Consider the following 13,373-nt stretch of genomic DNA (forward strand, 5'->3'; position numbering starts at 1 on the left):
ATGTGCCAGTGCTACTGGGCACAGTCAAGCAGGAAGGGATCTGGAGCCAGATCTCTCTCTGGATGGTTTAATCCATCGCTTCTCACCTTTTGCTAAGAGCAAATATATGCCATCCTCCATCCAGATGTTTAGACACCAAAGGAAGAGCGTGGCAGTGTCCACTGTCAATCTAATGACGTCAGCAAGGGTGGCTTTAGCATGTTTGTCTTTCATTCTAGACAGGGTTTCTTGGTGTAGCCCTGGCTGTCCTGGAACTCACTCTGTAGACCAGGTTGGCCTTGAACTTGGAGATCCACCTGCCTCTGCCTCCTGAAAGTTGAGATTAAATGTGTGTGCCACCACCATTTGGTTACAGTGTTTTGTTTTGTTTTTATTTCATATTTTTTTCTACCTGTACAAACTTAACTAGAATGTATTTTTAAAAGGTAAAGCTTTCTATATCCTTTATAAAACAGAATTTCCAGTCTCAGAATTAAGCATGAGTTTTCAATACTATAAAGCTAATTGTAACAGGAGTTAGAGTGGTAATATTTTATCCTTGAAAATGTCACAGATGGCCAGGCAGTGGTGGCGACACCTTTAGGACACTTGGGAGGCAGAGGCAGGTGGATTTCTGAGTTTGAGGCCAGCCTGATCTACAGAATGAGTTCCAGGATAGCCAGGGCTACACAGAGAAACCCTGTCTAGAAAAAAAGAAAAAGAAAGAAAGAAAGAAAGAAAGAAAGAAAGAAAGAAAGAAAGAAAGAGAAAGAAAGAAAGAAAGAGAAAGAAAGAGAAAGAAAGAAAGAAAGAAAGAAAGAAAGAAAGAAAGAAAGAAAGAAAGAAAGAAAGAAAGAAAGAAAGAGAATATGTCACAGATGGAGCTGGAGTTTGGCTTAGTGGTTAAAAAAGCGCTGACTGCTCTTCCAGAGCACTTGGGTTCAGTTCCCAGCCCCCACATAGCAATTCATAACTGTAACTCCAGGGGATCCGACACCCGTATACCCACATAAATGCAGGCAAAATGCCAATGTGTATGAAAGTAAAAATTAGATTTAAAAAGTCACAGATAATTTCACATTTATTTATTCATTTGCTCATATCGTGTGTGAACAGGGGCATACCGTGCCTCAATGTGGATATGATGGAGATCGTATGAGAGCCGACTCTCCTTTCTCTCCATGGAAATCCAGAGAACTAAACTTAGGTCCTCAAGCTTGGTGGCAAGCACCTTATTTACTCAGCCTTTGCCCCAGCCCATGGGTGAGTGTCTTAAAGAGACATCCAGGAGAGACTTTCTATAGCAGAACCTAAGTAGATTATGCACCATAAGGATTGAGAGCACGGGAAAAACACCCTGGATCTTCATTGTCAGCCACCTTACTCTTTACAAAGGAGATGAATCAGAGTGAGCCCTGAAGGAACAAGCCGACGCAAGTCCACGTGTGACTGACATGGCACACGTGTTCCCACAAAGGACACAGAGGATGAATAGCTCATAGGCTTTATAATACCATACCAGTGCGTCTTCCTGGCTCCACCCCGGATCCATTCAGTCCATGCCTTCACGGGCAAGGCCTGGAAACCTTCGTAACCCCCCAGGCATGACTGGGCTAGAGTCGCTTGCTCTGCCACCCCCCATTCATTCCCCCTATGCCTTTGGCAGGGCTTAGAGGTTCTGCAGGGCTGGCTTTTACCTCGCCTCCGCACTTTTCCACAGCTACGCTGGCCTCTCAGATCTTTGTGATCTGTTGAGACGCCTTTTAACTCCATCGCTTTCTTCATCTCAAAGACACAGAGTTCAGGCCTTAAGCAAATTAGCATTAACATCAACCATTTGGAGAAGGCAAGATTGTTTCTCCAAAGGAGCAAAAGGACAAGGTTGGATGATAGGAAGTAGAGAGAAGATGTGTTTTGGGAGTTTGGGGAAAAAGATCTCAATAAAAGCCCATTAATTAACCTACAACTGGGGATAGAGAGAGGGTTCTGTGGTTAGGAGCACTGACCTGCTCTTCCTAGAGGTCCTGAGTTCAATTCCTAAGAACCACATGGTGGCTCACAACCATCTGTAATGAGATCTGGTGCCCTTTTCTGGTGTCTGAAGACAACTACAGTATATGCACATACATACGTAAAAATAAATATTTAAAGTTTTTTTCTTAAAAAAATAACCTACAAATAATTTAGAGGGTATTTTTAAAGGTTAAGGACACATGGACTATGAATGCAGCTAAGATGAAAGAGTGTTGTCAATCTCTCAACACTGGCAAGGTTTGGGAGTGTTATAGGCATCTAAAATATATCAGAGTTTATTTGTCTGTCTATCTGCCTGTTTTTCTTCCATCCTTTCTTTCTTTCTTTTTTCTTTTTTTGTTTTTTTGAGACAGGGTTTCTCTGTGTAGCCCTGGCTGTCCTATAACTCACTCTGTAGACCAGGCTGACCTTGAGCTCAGAAATCAACCTGCCTCTGCCTCCCAAGTGCTGGGATTAAAGGCATGCACCACCATTGCTGTCAGAGAGAGAGAGAGATTGGGACACAGTGACCCTAGTGGGCTTTTAACTCACTAGAAAGTGACCCTGAGCTGCTGAATCTCCCGCCTCAGTTTACGTGATCTCAGGATCAGCTAGGGCCTTGTGCGACCTAGGGAAGCACTCTGTCAACTGAGTGGCATCCTCAGCTCTGGAAGTTTTAACATGTATTCTTTTTTTGTTTTCTGTATATGAGTGTTTGCCTGCATGCATGGCAGTGCACCAGGTAACATGCCTGGTACCCAAGGAACCTGGAGAGGATGTGGGATCCCCTTGAACCAGTTACAGAATATCGTTAGCCACAATGTGGGTGCTGGGAATCAAACCCTGGTCCCCTTCGAAAGCAGCAAGTGCTCTTAACCACTGAGTTATCTCTCCAGTGCCTCACTTCCTGAACTTTCTTAATCGTCTCATTGCAGCTCCCAGGTCTGATTTGTTTATTAGTCTTCCATCATCTTTAACTCAGGATAATGCTTTTTGTTTTGTTGTTTTGTTTTGTTTTTTGGTTTTTTGGTTTTTGGTTTTTCGAGACAAGGTTTCTCTGTGTAGCCTTGGCTGTCCTGGAACTCACTTGGTAGACCAGGCTGGTCTCGAACTCAGAAATCCTCCTGCCTCTGCCTCCCGAGTGCTGGGATTAAAGGCGTGCCACCACGCCCGGCTCGACTCAGGACGATGTTATCCCGAGCCTGTCAGATACATCGTGGTCCCTCTGTTGAGCAGCCCTTCTCTCCACCACCGCTGCCAGCACCATGCCTTCTCACAGTTCCTTTTCTGGGACTGAGGAAAGCCCTTCGACTGGGCTCCCAGGGCAGTGGCCTCCCTATTCCACTTCTGTCCTCACTCTGAGCAGCATCCACTGGTCACCCTCACACTTGATCCTCCCAGCAGCCCTGCAGTCATTAGGGGGTGGTACCCAATTCTCAGCTTAGTGTCTAGTTCAGAAGGGTCTTAATGACCTGGATTCAGCTCAAAAGCCTAGAGAACACTACTTGTAGTGCATTTTCAGTGCCATTGTCTACATTTTTTTGGGAAACTACTTACTTTGAGGAAAACCAGCAGAGCATTATAAGGCCAAGCTCCCCACTCCTCCGTGCCTGCTTCCCTCCTGCTAAGCCTGCCTGTTCTTCTCAGCCAGGCCAACCCCAGGGCCTTGCTTGTGGGGCTTACCACCAGCTTCACTGATCTGCAGGCAGAGGCAGAGACAGACAGACAGGCATGCATGAAAGGGAACATTAGACAGATGCTGTCCTTGCCCTGCTTCCTCTCCCTGCCACTCTTTCCTCCTCTCCTAAGAAACCCAAGCTCTGCTGGAATGGGGAGGTCCTTTTGTGGAGCTCTAACTTTAACACTTCCCCAAAACCTGTTCCCCAGATCATTAGGAATGTGGCTAGTAAAGAGCCTTTGTTCTCTTAGGGAAGCTGAGGGTCTTCTGTTCCTCCACCTGACAGCTAGCTAGGCAATTATCTCAGTTGCCCCAGCCAGGCACCCATCTTCCTATGTTTGAGACTGAAAGGAAAATTCAAAGGCTCAAGGCCAAACACTGTGAAAAGGCAAGGTCCAGACTTTACGGAGCCCACCCGGCTGCTAAGACTATCAAGACCATGAAGATAAGGGAAAGGAGTGCCAGAGCCAGCCGGGGCTGTCAGGGTTAGCTCATAAACCATCTGGCAAGAAGGCATCTCCCCCGGCTCACTCAGGCTCGCACTGACCAGAGGTCCCCCAGACTCTGATACGCCCCCGGCCTCTGGAATTCCGCCACTCTGGCTGGCGCATGCTTACTATCTTGCTGCATTGTATGTTCAAATGAGCCAATCACTTGTGGCCGCACCAACTCTCCCCGTCCCCCTCAACCCTAACCCCATAAAAACCCCTTACTTCTGAGGGTCTGGGTCGACTTCTCTGTCTCCTGTGTGAGATACGAGTCCACCCAGAGCTCTGCCATTAAAGTACCTCGTGTGTTTACAACAAGACGCTTCTCTGTTTCTCTGGGATTCCCAGACTCCTGTGACCTGAGGACCCGAGGGAGTTCCTCATGAGGGGGTCCTACACTTTCACACCTCTGTGACTTCCACAAACTGTTCAAGACGAAAGCTCTCCCTCCCACGGTTGGTCTCCACCTCTGAAGTGTCTACAAGTCTGCAAGACTGCTTGGGTGTCACCTCCCACCTTCCTAGTGAGAAGGGAGTGGTGGGCAGGAACATAACGGGATGCCAGGCTAGGTGCAGCTGTAAGGGCAAGAGAGACCCAGGTCATTTCCTTTGAAAAAGAAAAGTTTCAAAAGTAGGATTACAAGCACAGAGACATAGAGTTTTTTGTTTTTGTTTTTTTAAGATTTGTTTATCCTATGCACATGAGTACACTGTAGCTGTCTTCATACACACCAGAAGAGGACAAAGGATCCCATTACAGTTGGTTGTAAGCCACCATGTGGTTACTAGGAGTTGAACTCAGGACCTCTAGGAAGAGCAGTCAGTGACATAGTTTTAAATGCTTAACATATTAGTGCTTCTGATACCACCACCCCCCCCCCCAAAAAAAAAGCTGCAGTTGAATTGATCCTAGATAGCCGTAAGATTTATAAAGATATGATATGGGGCTGGAGAGATGTTAAACGTACTTGTGCTTTTAGAGTCTGGGTTCCAGGGCCCACGTTGGGTGGCACACAAGCTCATGAGGACTTGTAATTCCAGCTCCAGGGAATGTACCTCTTGGTTTTCTCAGGGCACTTACACACACACACACACACACACACACACACACACACACACACGGAGTTAATGAAATAAATTTAAAAAATATTTATGAAAAAGAATCATTTACAGAGCCCCAGAGGAACACTAACCCAGTAGCAAATGCACACTTTAAAGACATGCAAGAAGGATCCTCACTTCCCCAGGACCAGGATGGAAGCCTCCACACACAGTAGGTGATCATTTGCTGAATGCCAATGGAACAGACAGGACTTTGCAACTCGATCTAGAAAACCCAGAAGAGTATTTCTTCGGAACCCTGAACAATAGGGCAGGAAGTGGTTCCTCCTCCAGGGCCTGCCTCCCAACCCTTGGAAGCAAGCTACTTACTGGAACAGGAAGCCCCACAGCCTCTGTCCTCCCTCCCCACTCCCCCAGGGCCTTCCCATCCGGTTCCCACCTGCACTCCTCTCACAGGTGGGTAAAGAAAAAGCACGCACTAGGGGCAAGCTGACAAGTGGGGCACCCAGAGCCATCCTGCTCGCGGGCACAGTCCTCTGGAATAAAAGGAAAAGCAGAAGGGACAAAAGAGGGTTTAAAGCTTGGCAGCAGCTGGAACAAAAGGCCTCAGAGTTTACAAAGGATCTCCTAGAAGAGCCACGAAAGGGAGGCCCGTCTGGGGAGGGACCTGACTTAAGCGGACTGCCTCAGCGCCAGTCACCCTCCTTGCCTCTAGGAGTTTGCTTATTGACCCCTGACTCAGTTCTCTGAGTGAGGCCTTAATTTGCTGGGTCGCTGGTAATCCCAGGTAGGTTCTACGGACCACTCACTTGACACCGCCCACTAGCTGTATTTCCAGCAGAAATAGTGTGATGATAAAGTCATCCCAGAGTGGACTTCCCAGACCTTCAGGCCACTGAATAGACCCACGGCATTTCTGGAAGTTTCTCCTGCTATGAAAGGCAGGACCATCCAAATACCTGTGGTCTTAGTGTTCCTTTTGTGCAGGTGTGTTTTAAATCCCTCCTCAGCATCCTTAGCAGAGGCAATTCCAACTGTACAGAAGGGAGAGAAGGGCTGGAGAGAGAACTCGGTGGTTCAAAGAGTGCAGTGCTCTTGCAAAGGTCCCAAATTTGTTTCCCAGTGCTCACATAAGGTGGCTTACAACTGTGGTATTTTACAAACGTGGCATAATAATGCAAGAGATAGCACTTTATCGGGCCCTGCCAAGGTGTCCTCTCAAACAGGTCTGGTATAAAAGGGTGTTTATTGGAGGAAGGGAGCCAGGGACCTGGAAAGGGATAGAGGCAGAGGAAGGGGAAGAGAGGAGAGAGAGGAAGAAAGGAAGAGAGAGAAAAAAAGGCTGGCTAGGACACGTGGGGAAAAGAGAGAGGAAGAGGGAGAGGAGAGAGAGAGAGAGAGAGAGAGAGAGAGAGAGAGAGAGAGAGAGAGAGTCCTTATACTGCCTGGCTCCAGGCTAGTACCTGAGATAGAGACAGGCTGTTGCTAGGTAACTGCTGGGCAGTGCCTAGAGGGATGCTAACCACCACCAGTAATTCCAGCAAGAACCCGAAACTCTTCTGGCTTCTCCAGGCACCTGCACTCACATGTTCATATCCCTCCCCTTTACAGATAATTAAAAATAAAATAAAATTTAAAAAAGGAAATGGGCCTGGAGAGATTTTCCTGAAAGATACCCCGCCTGGGTCTGTCCGATCTTTATGCCCATATTCTGGCTGTTGTAAATCCTTCAGGATTCTAACTTACATGGTGGCTGGATACACTTTACAGTAGGTAGAATAGTGCAATTTTGTGGCATCTAAACATTTTTTAGTCCTACCCTTGGGAGCACAAGAGAAGCACAAGGTAGAAAAGATACATTATGACTGGTAGGGGTCCTGCTAGTTCGTTTTTTGTTTTTGTTTTTGTTTTTTAGACCCCTGAGTCATGTAGTCATAAATAACTGGGCATTGGGAACAGGACACTCTAATAAAAGCATGGCCGGGAGTCCTATTTGGAAAAAAAATAAATTCCCCAAGTCCTTCAGTGTGTGGATGTTTCTGCAAAACAAAAGAAAAAGTCCCTTTTCCCAGCCTAGGCAGAGAAGTCTCCCGTTCAGTCAGAGACAACAGGCTCCTGGGCATCAAGCCAAGGTTCTGGGGATATTTATAACTTGAAGAGGGTGGGAGTCCCTAATAAGCTGCTATATTCTTTTTCCATCACTTCCCTCTCCAAGGCTACAGCAAGCTGGGAGCTCTTACCCACACAGAATCCCTGGTTTGCTTAGCCCCCTTCACCTTCCATTGTCCAATTCCTTCATCCCTGCTAGGGAAAGGGAAGGCTACCAGTCCTTCCATTTGGAGGACTCTTAGTGAATGCAGCCTAGCCAATGCTGATGTTTCTTGGCCAGCTGATGTGGCCTTGGAGATCTGTTTATGAGATTGTTGTTTGTCGGAGCTATAGGACAGTCTCTGCATACTTGAAGCTTTGGGCTCATCCTACAATCAAACCCCGTCCTTTGCCTGTTAATCCATGGGTTCGGATTTCTACTCGTGGCCCTGAGATCTCTGGAATCTGCTGGTGATATCTAGAACCTTTCTGAACGTCAGGCCTCTTTAGGTCGCTGAGGAGCCAGCGAGCACAGATCAGGAGGTAAGCCTGTTCGTTCTGTCCTAATCTGGGTTTGTGATTTTTTCGAAACAGAGACTACTAGCATCCTTAGGACTCCAGGGCCAGGTTGTCGCAGGCCTAAGGTTTTCATGGTGTTGGGAGATCTCCAAGATTCCTTTCAGCAGAGACACCCTCAAGAGTACCAGGTCCATGAGTCTCCCATTCCGGGGCCAGCTATTTCCCTACACACCCTACCCACTTCCCCCGCTTCTGATTTCAATGTTTTGGCGTCTTAGATGGGCGCACTTGAGCTCTGTCCCTATAAAAGAGCTCGAGACGCTCCCTACAGGGTTAACATTGGAACACCCTGGGCAGGGTCGGGGGACAGCAATCCAGCACCGGAGAGGGGACGCGAGGCCTTCTGGGATATGTAGTCTGGGGTGGGTTGTGAATGCCGGAAGGCCTACTGGGAGTTGTAGTTCTCGGACCCAGAAAGCGAGCGCTGCAGGCGGTGTTGGGAGGTGTTGTGAGTCCGTGGGCGGGGCCCAAAGTTCCATCCCGGCCAGGGAGTCTCCCGAGGGAGGGGAAAGAAGCCTTTCTCCGCTCTGGCCTGGGCTGTCAAATGAGGGGTGATCTCAGCTGAGTTCAGCCGGGGCTTCCACACTCAATCTAACCTCGCGGATAATATATGACTCAAAGATGGTCGTAGGGCCATGAGAAAAAAATCACGGAAGCTTCCTTTGCTGAGTCGTGCTGTGGTTTCCGAGAAGAAAGTGGGGGGTATTCTCACTGGTCTTGAAGGTCGCGGTCCTGTCTCTTCCCTTTTGTTCTTTTCCCTCCCCTGCTCTTGGCCACTGAGTGGCCTTTGTACGCCAGAGTGAAACTCCAAGTCCCGGCAGGCCGCGAGGTGTGCGCACGCGTGATGGAGCTGCCCGGCCACGCCGCAGGAGGAGGGCTGATGGTTTGGCTTCTGATTGGTCAGGTCTTTTATGAGTTCTTTTCGCTGATTGGCTGGGATTGCTGCCGGAAAGGTCCCAGCCCGGAGATGGCAGAGCAGAGGCGTTCTATGGGCTGGGTTGAAAACCTCCTCCCTCGAATTGCATCGGCCTGACCCCCCAGCCTAGGGGGCACCTAGCCAGTGCCTGTCCTCTCCTACTCTAACATTGCACGTACTCGATATTAACCGAGACACGGAGAGTGGGTGACTCTTCGGGAGTCAGGGAAGAGAGTGACCAGTCCTGGGCCTTCTCATACCCTGCGACCAGAACTCCAGCCCTAGGGAGTGGGCAGGGCCTCTTGCCGCGCCTCACGCCCTGCTTTTTCGCCTCCTTCAACGTTGTCTGCTAGCTGGTTTTCCTGCTCTCTCTCCCAGGAGACGAACGCTTGAGCCCGAGATGGCAGCCACCCTGCTCATGTCTGGGTCTCAGGTAAGCCGGGGGCTCTGCTTACCCATCTTGCCCGGTGTTTCCCCCTTCTGCAAACCCCTATAGGAAATTCCTTGGGATTAGCTCATTTCGCTATTCTGCTCCAGGGGCTTAGTGTTGGCTAATATAACCGTATACAAGCATATATTGAACACACACTGTAAGACTTTAAATACTGAGGAGACTAAAACCGAACAAGATGGGTGGTACCCTCCTTGCCAACAATCTGTAGGGAGAACGGGGTGTCCGGTTAACCTGGATGCGATATGGTAAGTTTTCTGTTGGCCTGAGCAAGGAAGTGTTGTGGTGTGGGAAACAGTCATAGAGTGGTTAATTCTAGATGTGGTATCCAAGGATGGAACAAAGAGCGAAAGAGTGGGGAGAAACAGAACAGCAGCTGGTGCTAGAACTGGGCCATAAAGGCGAGAATTTCGCTGGTTTAAGAAAAGGAGAGTGTTGTATGTAAGGATCCAAAGTGGGCAGGGATGTCCTGAGCAGGAAGCGAGTAGATTGCCCCTGCCTTTTGACCACATGTCTTTTTTTTCTTCTTCTTCTTCTTTCTTTATTATTTTTTTTCCTTCGGACTCTACAGATGAGACTTAATGCCGTTGCCTTCTCGACATTTCTAACCATGTCTCTAATTTCAAGAAGAAAAGCTGGTTCTAAACTCCTAGATACCAAGTAGTGAGGAGGCATTGTGTGATTTCAGGCCCCCGTGACATTTGAAGATATGGCCATGTACCTCACTCGGGAAGAATGGAGACCTCTGGATCCTACACAGAGAGACCTTTACAGGGATGTGATGCAGGAGAATTATGGGAATGTTGTCTCACTGGGTGAGTGAGGACTTTTAGCTTGTTTTACCTCTGATGGGTTTGAAGCTGTCAGAGCAGCTTAGGTCTTTCAGGACAGCCTTGTTGGTTGTTAAGGAAAACCACAGGGTTAGCTACTGGCTTTGATGCTCAGTCAGACCTTCAAGTGTGGGAAGATCCGTGTTTCCCAGCCTCAAAGGAAAAGTAAAGTTTCTGCCGTTTCCGAGACTCCGAGGATTCTCGTGCCCTGAGTCATTAGCGGCTCTGTGGCCTGTTTGTACAGATTACTGACCAAACAGGTCTGACACTGTGCTGCTCGCCAGGACATAAATGCCCTATAAATGGTGCTTTTTCTCTGGGGCACTGGAAGATGAGGGCTCTGAGGCGGGTTCACAGGAGGGCAGGAATCTCCCTTCTGGGTTTGCTTTGGCTCCATGGCCGCAGCTTTGCCTCGGGTACTTTAGGTCGGCTCTTGTCTAGAGATCTTTCAGAAGCGAGCATCTGTCAAGTGTGTCTTCTTCTTCTTCTTCTTCTTCTTCTTCTTCTTCTTCTTCTTCTCTCTCTCTCTCTCTCTCTCTCTCTCTCTCTCTCTCTCTTTTTTCCTTGTATTATATGTAAGTACACTGTAGCTGCCTTCAGACACACCAGAAGAGGGCATCAGCTCTCATTACGGATAGTTGTGAGCCACCGTGTGGCTGCTGGGATTTGAACTGAGGACCTTCAGAAGAGCAGTGAGTGCTTTTAACCGCTGAGCCATCTCTCCAGCCCCAGTCTTGTTTCAGAAGAACCACTGAATAGTCAGCTCACAGATCCTATTCAGAGGAGAAGTCATGAGGCTGTGGATGCAGCTCAGTTGATAGAGCGCTTGCTTAGCAGACTTGAAGCCCTGGGTTTGAGCCTCAGTCCTGCCTATAGCCAGACACAGGACTAAGATATTTTAAAATGTTCTTATTCTCAGAACAGAAGGTGACCTGACAGGTTTTCTTTGCTTGGATCTCTCTCTCTCTCTCTCTCTCTCTCTCTCTCTCTCTCTCTCTCTCTCTCATGACCCAGTTTCCTTGGATTCTCCTTTTTATTCATTTTTAGATGATGCTAAATAATGAGATTCATTTTGACGTTTTCATATACATATGTCCGAATACTTTGATCTGATTTGCTCCCCTCCCCTACTTCCTTGAGCTCTTTGTCCCTTGAACTGTTCTTTAAAAAAACAGCAACAACTCCACTACCAAACCCAAAGAGAACAAATTCAGGAACGGGTGGAAGAGATGCCTCCCATGTGAAGAAAGGACGTTGCTCTTGCTGAGGTCCTGAGTTCAGTTCCCAGCACCCGTAGCAGGCACCTTACAACCACCAGTATTTCTGGCTGCAGGGGATTAGATGCCCTCTTCTGGCCCCTGAAGGCACCTACAATCACATGTACACGTACTCCAACCTTGATGCATACACATAATTAAATGTGAAGTAAAGATTCAACAGCCATCACTATGTTATTTACCCAGACCTATTTTAAATAGAACCTAACTATGTCACCCCACACAACAACAACAAAAAGAGAGTGAGAAAAGAAAGAAAGGAGCATCTTTAAAAAGATACACTCTTGAATCCCTACAGCCTGTCTCAGGAGCATTTCTTAGATAGAATTACCAAAAAATGTATTTCTTACCCAGATAAATGTAGGGGGAGGATTAGTAAATGTTTTCCAGGCGATTCGTTGTTTTGTTTCTCCTTGTAATGTATGTGTGTTCTGTCTGAGTGTGTGTTGTGTATCATGTGCATGCCTGGTGCCCACGGAGGCCAGAAGAGGGTGTCAGGTCCCCTGGAACTGGAGTTTCTGCCTGACGTGGATGCTGGGAACTGGGCTCAGGTCCTCTGCAAGAGCAGTAAGTGCTCTGGACCGTTGAGCCATCTCTCAGGCTCCTCGAGGTTGTTATCTCCTTGGGGCCTTTAATGTATTATTAAACATTTGAATTTCTGTGTGTATTTGTGTGCACCTGTGTGCACATGCGTGCGTGTAATGAGGTAGATGCATGTGTGTGTACATGGATGTGCAGATAACATTTGCCTGGGTGTAAGCCAGGGCTTCACTTTTACTTTCAGCTCCTTCCTCTGTCCGTTTCCATCTTACTTTTTGAGACATGGTCTCTCATTGGACCTGGAGCTAGCTCTTTCAGTGAGACTGACCGGCTAGTAAACTCCAGGATCCACTTGACCATCACCTTAAGCGCTGGGATTAATGGTATGCACAGTTTTTATGTATGTGCTTGATATCCCACACCAGATTCTAATGTTTGAACAACAAATCCTTTCCATTCTGAACCATCTTCCCAGCCTCTCTTAGGTTTTTAGTTTGTTTGTGACTGGTTAGTAAACTAATTTACCTATAGCGTCTTTCCAGGGAACATATCTATTACAGTTTTCTCTTATGTACTAAGAAACCTGACTTGATAGGGTGATGGCACACACCTTTAATTTCAGCAGTCAGGAGGCAGAGGCAGGCTGATCTCTGAGTTCTAGGCCAGCCTGATCCACAGAGCAAATTCCAGGATAGCTAGGGCTACATTACAGAGAAACCCTGTCTCGAAAAACTGAGAGACAGTGACGGAGACAGAGAGAGAGAGAGAGAGAGAGAGAGAGAGAGAGAGAGAGAGAGAGAGAGAGATAGAGAGAGAGAAGAGGAGGAAAGAAGAGGAGGAGGAGGAGGAGGAGGGAAAAGGAAGAAGAGGAGGAGGAAGAAGAGGAGAAAGGAAGGAAGGAAGAAAGAAAGAAAGAAAAAGAAAGAAAGAAAGAAAGAAAGAAAGAAAGAAAGAAAGAAAGAAAGAAAGAAAAAGAAAGAAAGAAAGGCCCACATAAGGGTCTAGTAGAAGTTCTCTTTTTTGTTGTTTTGCTTCTGGTTGTTTTCCTTTTTCAAGATGCCAGGAATAGGTAGTTTTTTAAATAACCATTAAGTGAAGAGCCTGAACTTAGCAGACAGACTTGAGTTTGAATATTTAGATTTTTGTTTCCATCTTTTAATTGCATGTATATGATAGTATGGGTTTGTGTGTGTGACTAGAGCACCCACACACTGCCGAGCCACCTCTCCCACCTGGAGGAGGCCACTTTTGATTCTCTGAGTCTTGGATCTCTCCTTCACAGAGATGGACTCTTTCATGGTAAGTGTGACCCTTACCATTTACTTGTGGTGAGAACCAGTTAGTGCAGTCCACCCTCGCCTGTGGCTGATGTCCATACTTCCGCTTGCTTTTGCTTTCTCACCCACTGCTGAGATAAAAGAGAGAGAGAGAGAGAGAGAGAGAGAGAGAGAGAGAGAGAGAGAGAGAGAGAGA

General features: G+C 47.4%; 1 protein-coding gene across 3 annotated transcripts in view; it reads left to right on the forward strand.

The window, feature by feature from the left end:
* Positions 1 to 7,439: 7,439 nt before the first annotated feature.
* Znf436 (zinc finger protein 436) overlaps positions 7,440 to 13,373 on the forward strand; it is a 9,993-nt gene continuing 4,059 nt past the window's right edge. The window contains exons 1-3 of one of the 3 annotated variants that reach the window (XM_021199697.2): positions 7,440 to 7,850; positions 9,181 to 9,235; positions 9,825 to 10,068. In XM_021199697.2, the coding sequence (XP_021055356.1) occupies positions 9,963 to 10,068 (106 nt within the window). In that variant the 5' untranslated portion in view covers positions 7,440 to 7,850; positions 9,181 to 9,235; positions 9,825 to 9,962. The remainder of the gene's footprint in view (positions 7,851 to 9,180; positions 9,236 to 9,824; positions 10,069 to 13,373) is intronic. The other 2 variants (XM_021199696.2, XM_029540280.1) reach the window with 2 other exon arrangements.

The sequence above is a fragment of the Mus pahari genome, chromosome 6, assembly GCF_900095145.1.
Source record: "Mus pahari chromosome 6, PAHARI_EIJ_v1.1, whole genome shotgun sequence".
Taxonomy (NCBI): Eukaryota; Metazoa; Chordata; class Mammalia; order Rodentia; family Muridae; genus Mus; species Mus pahari.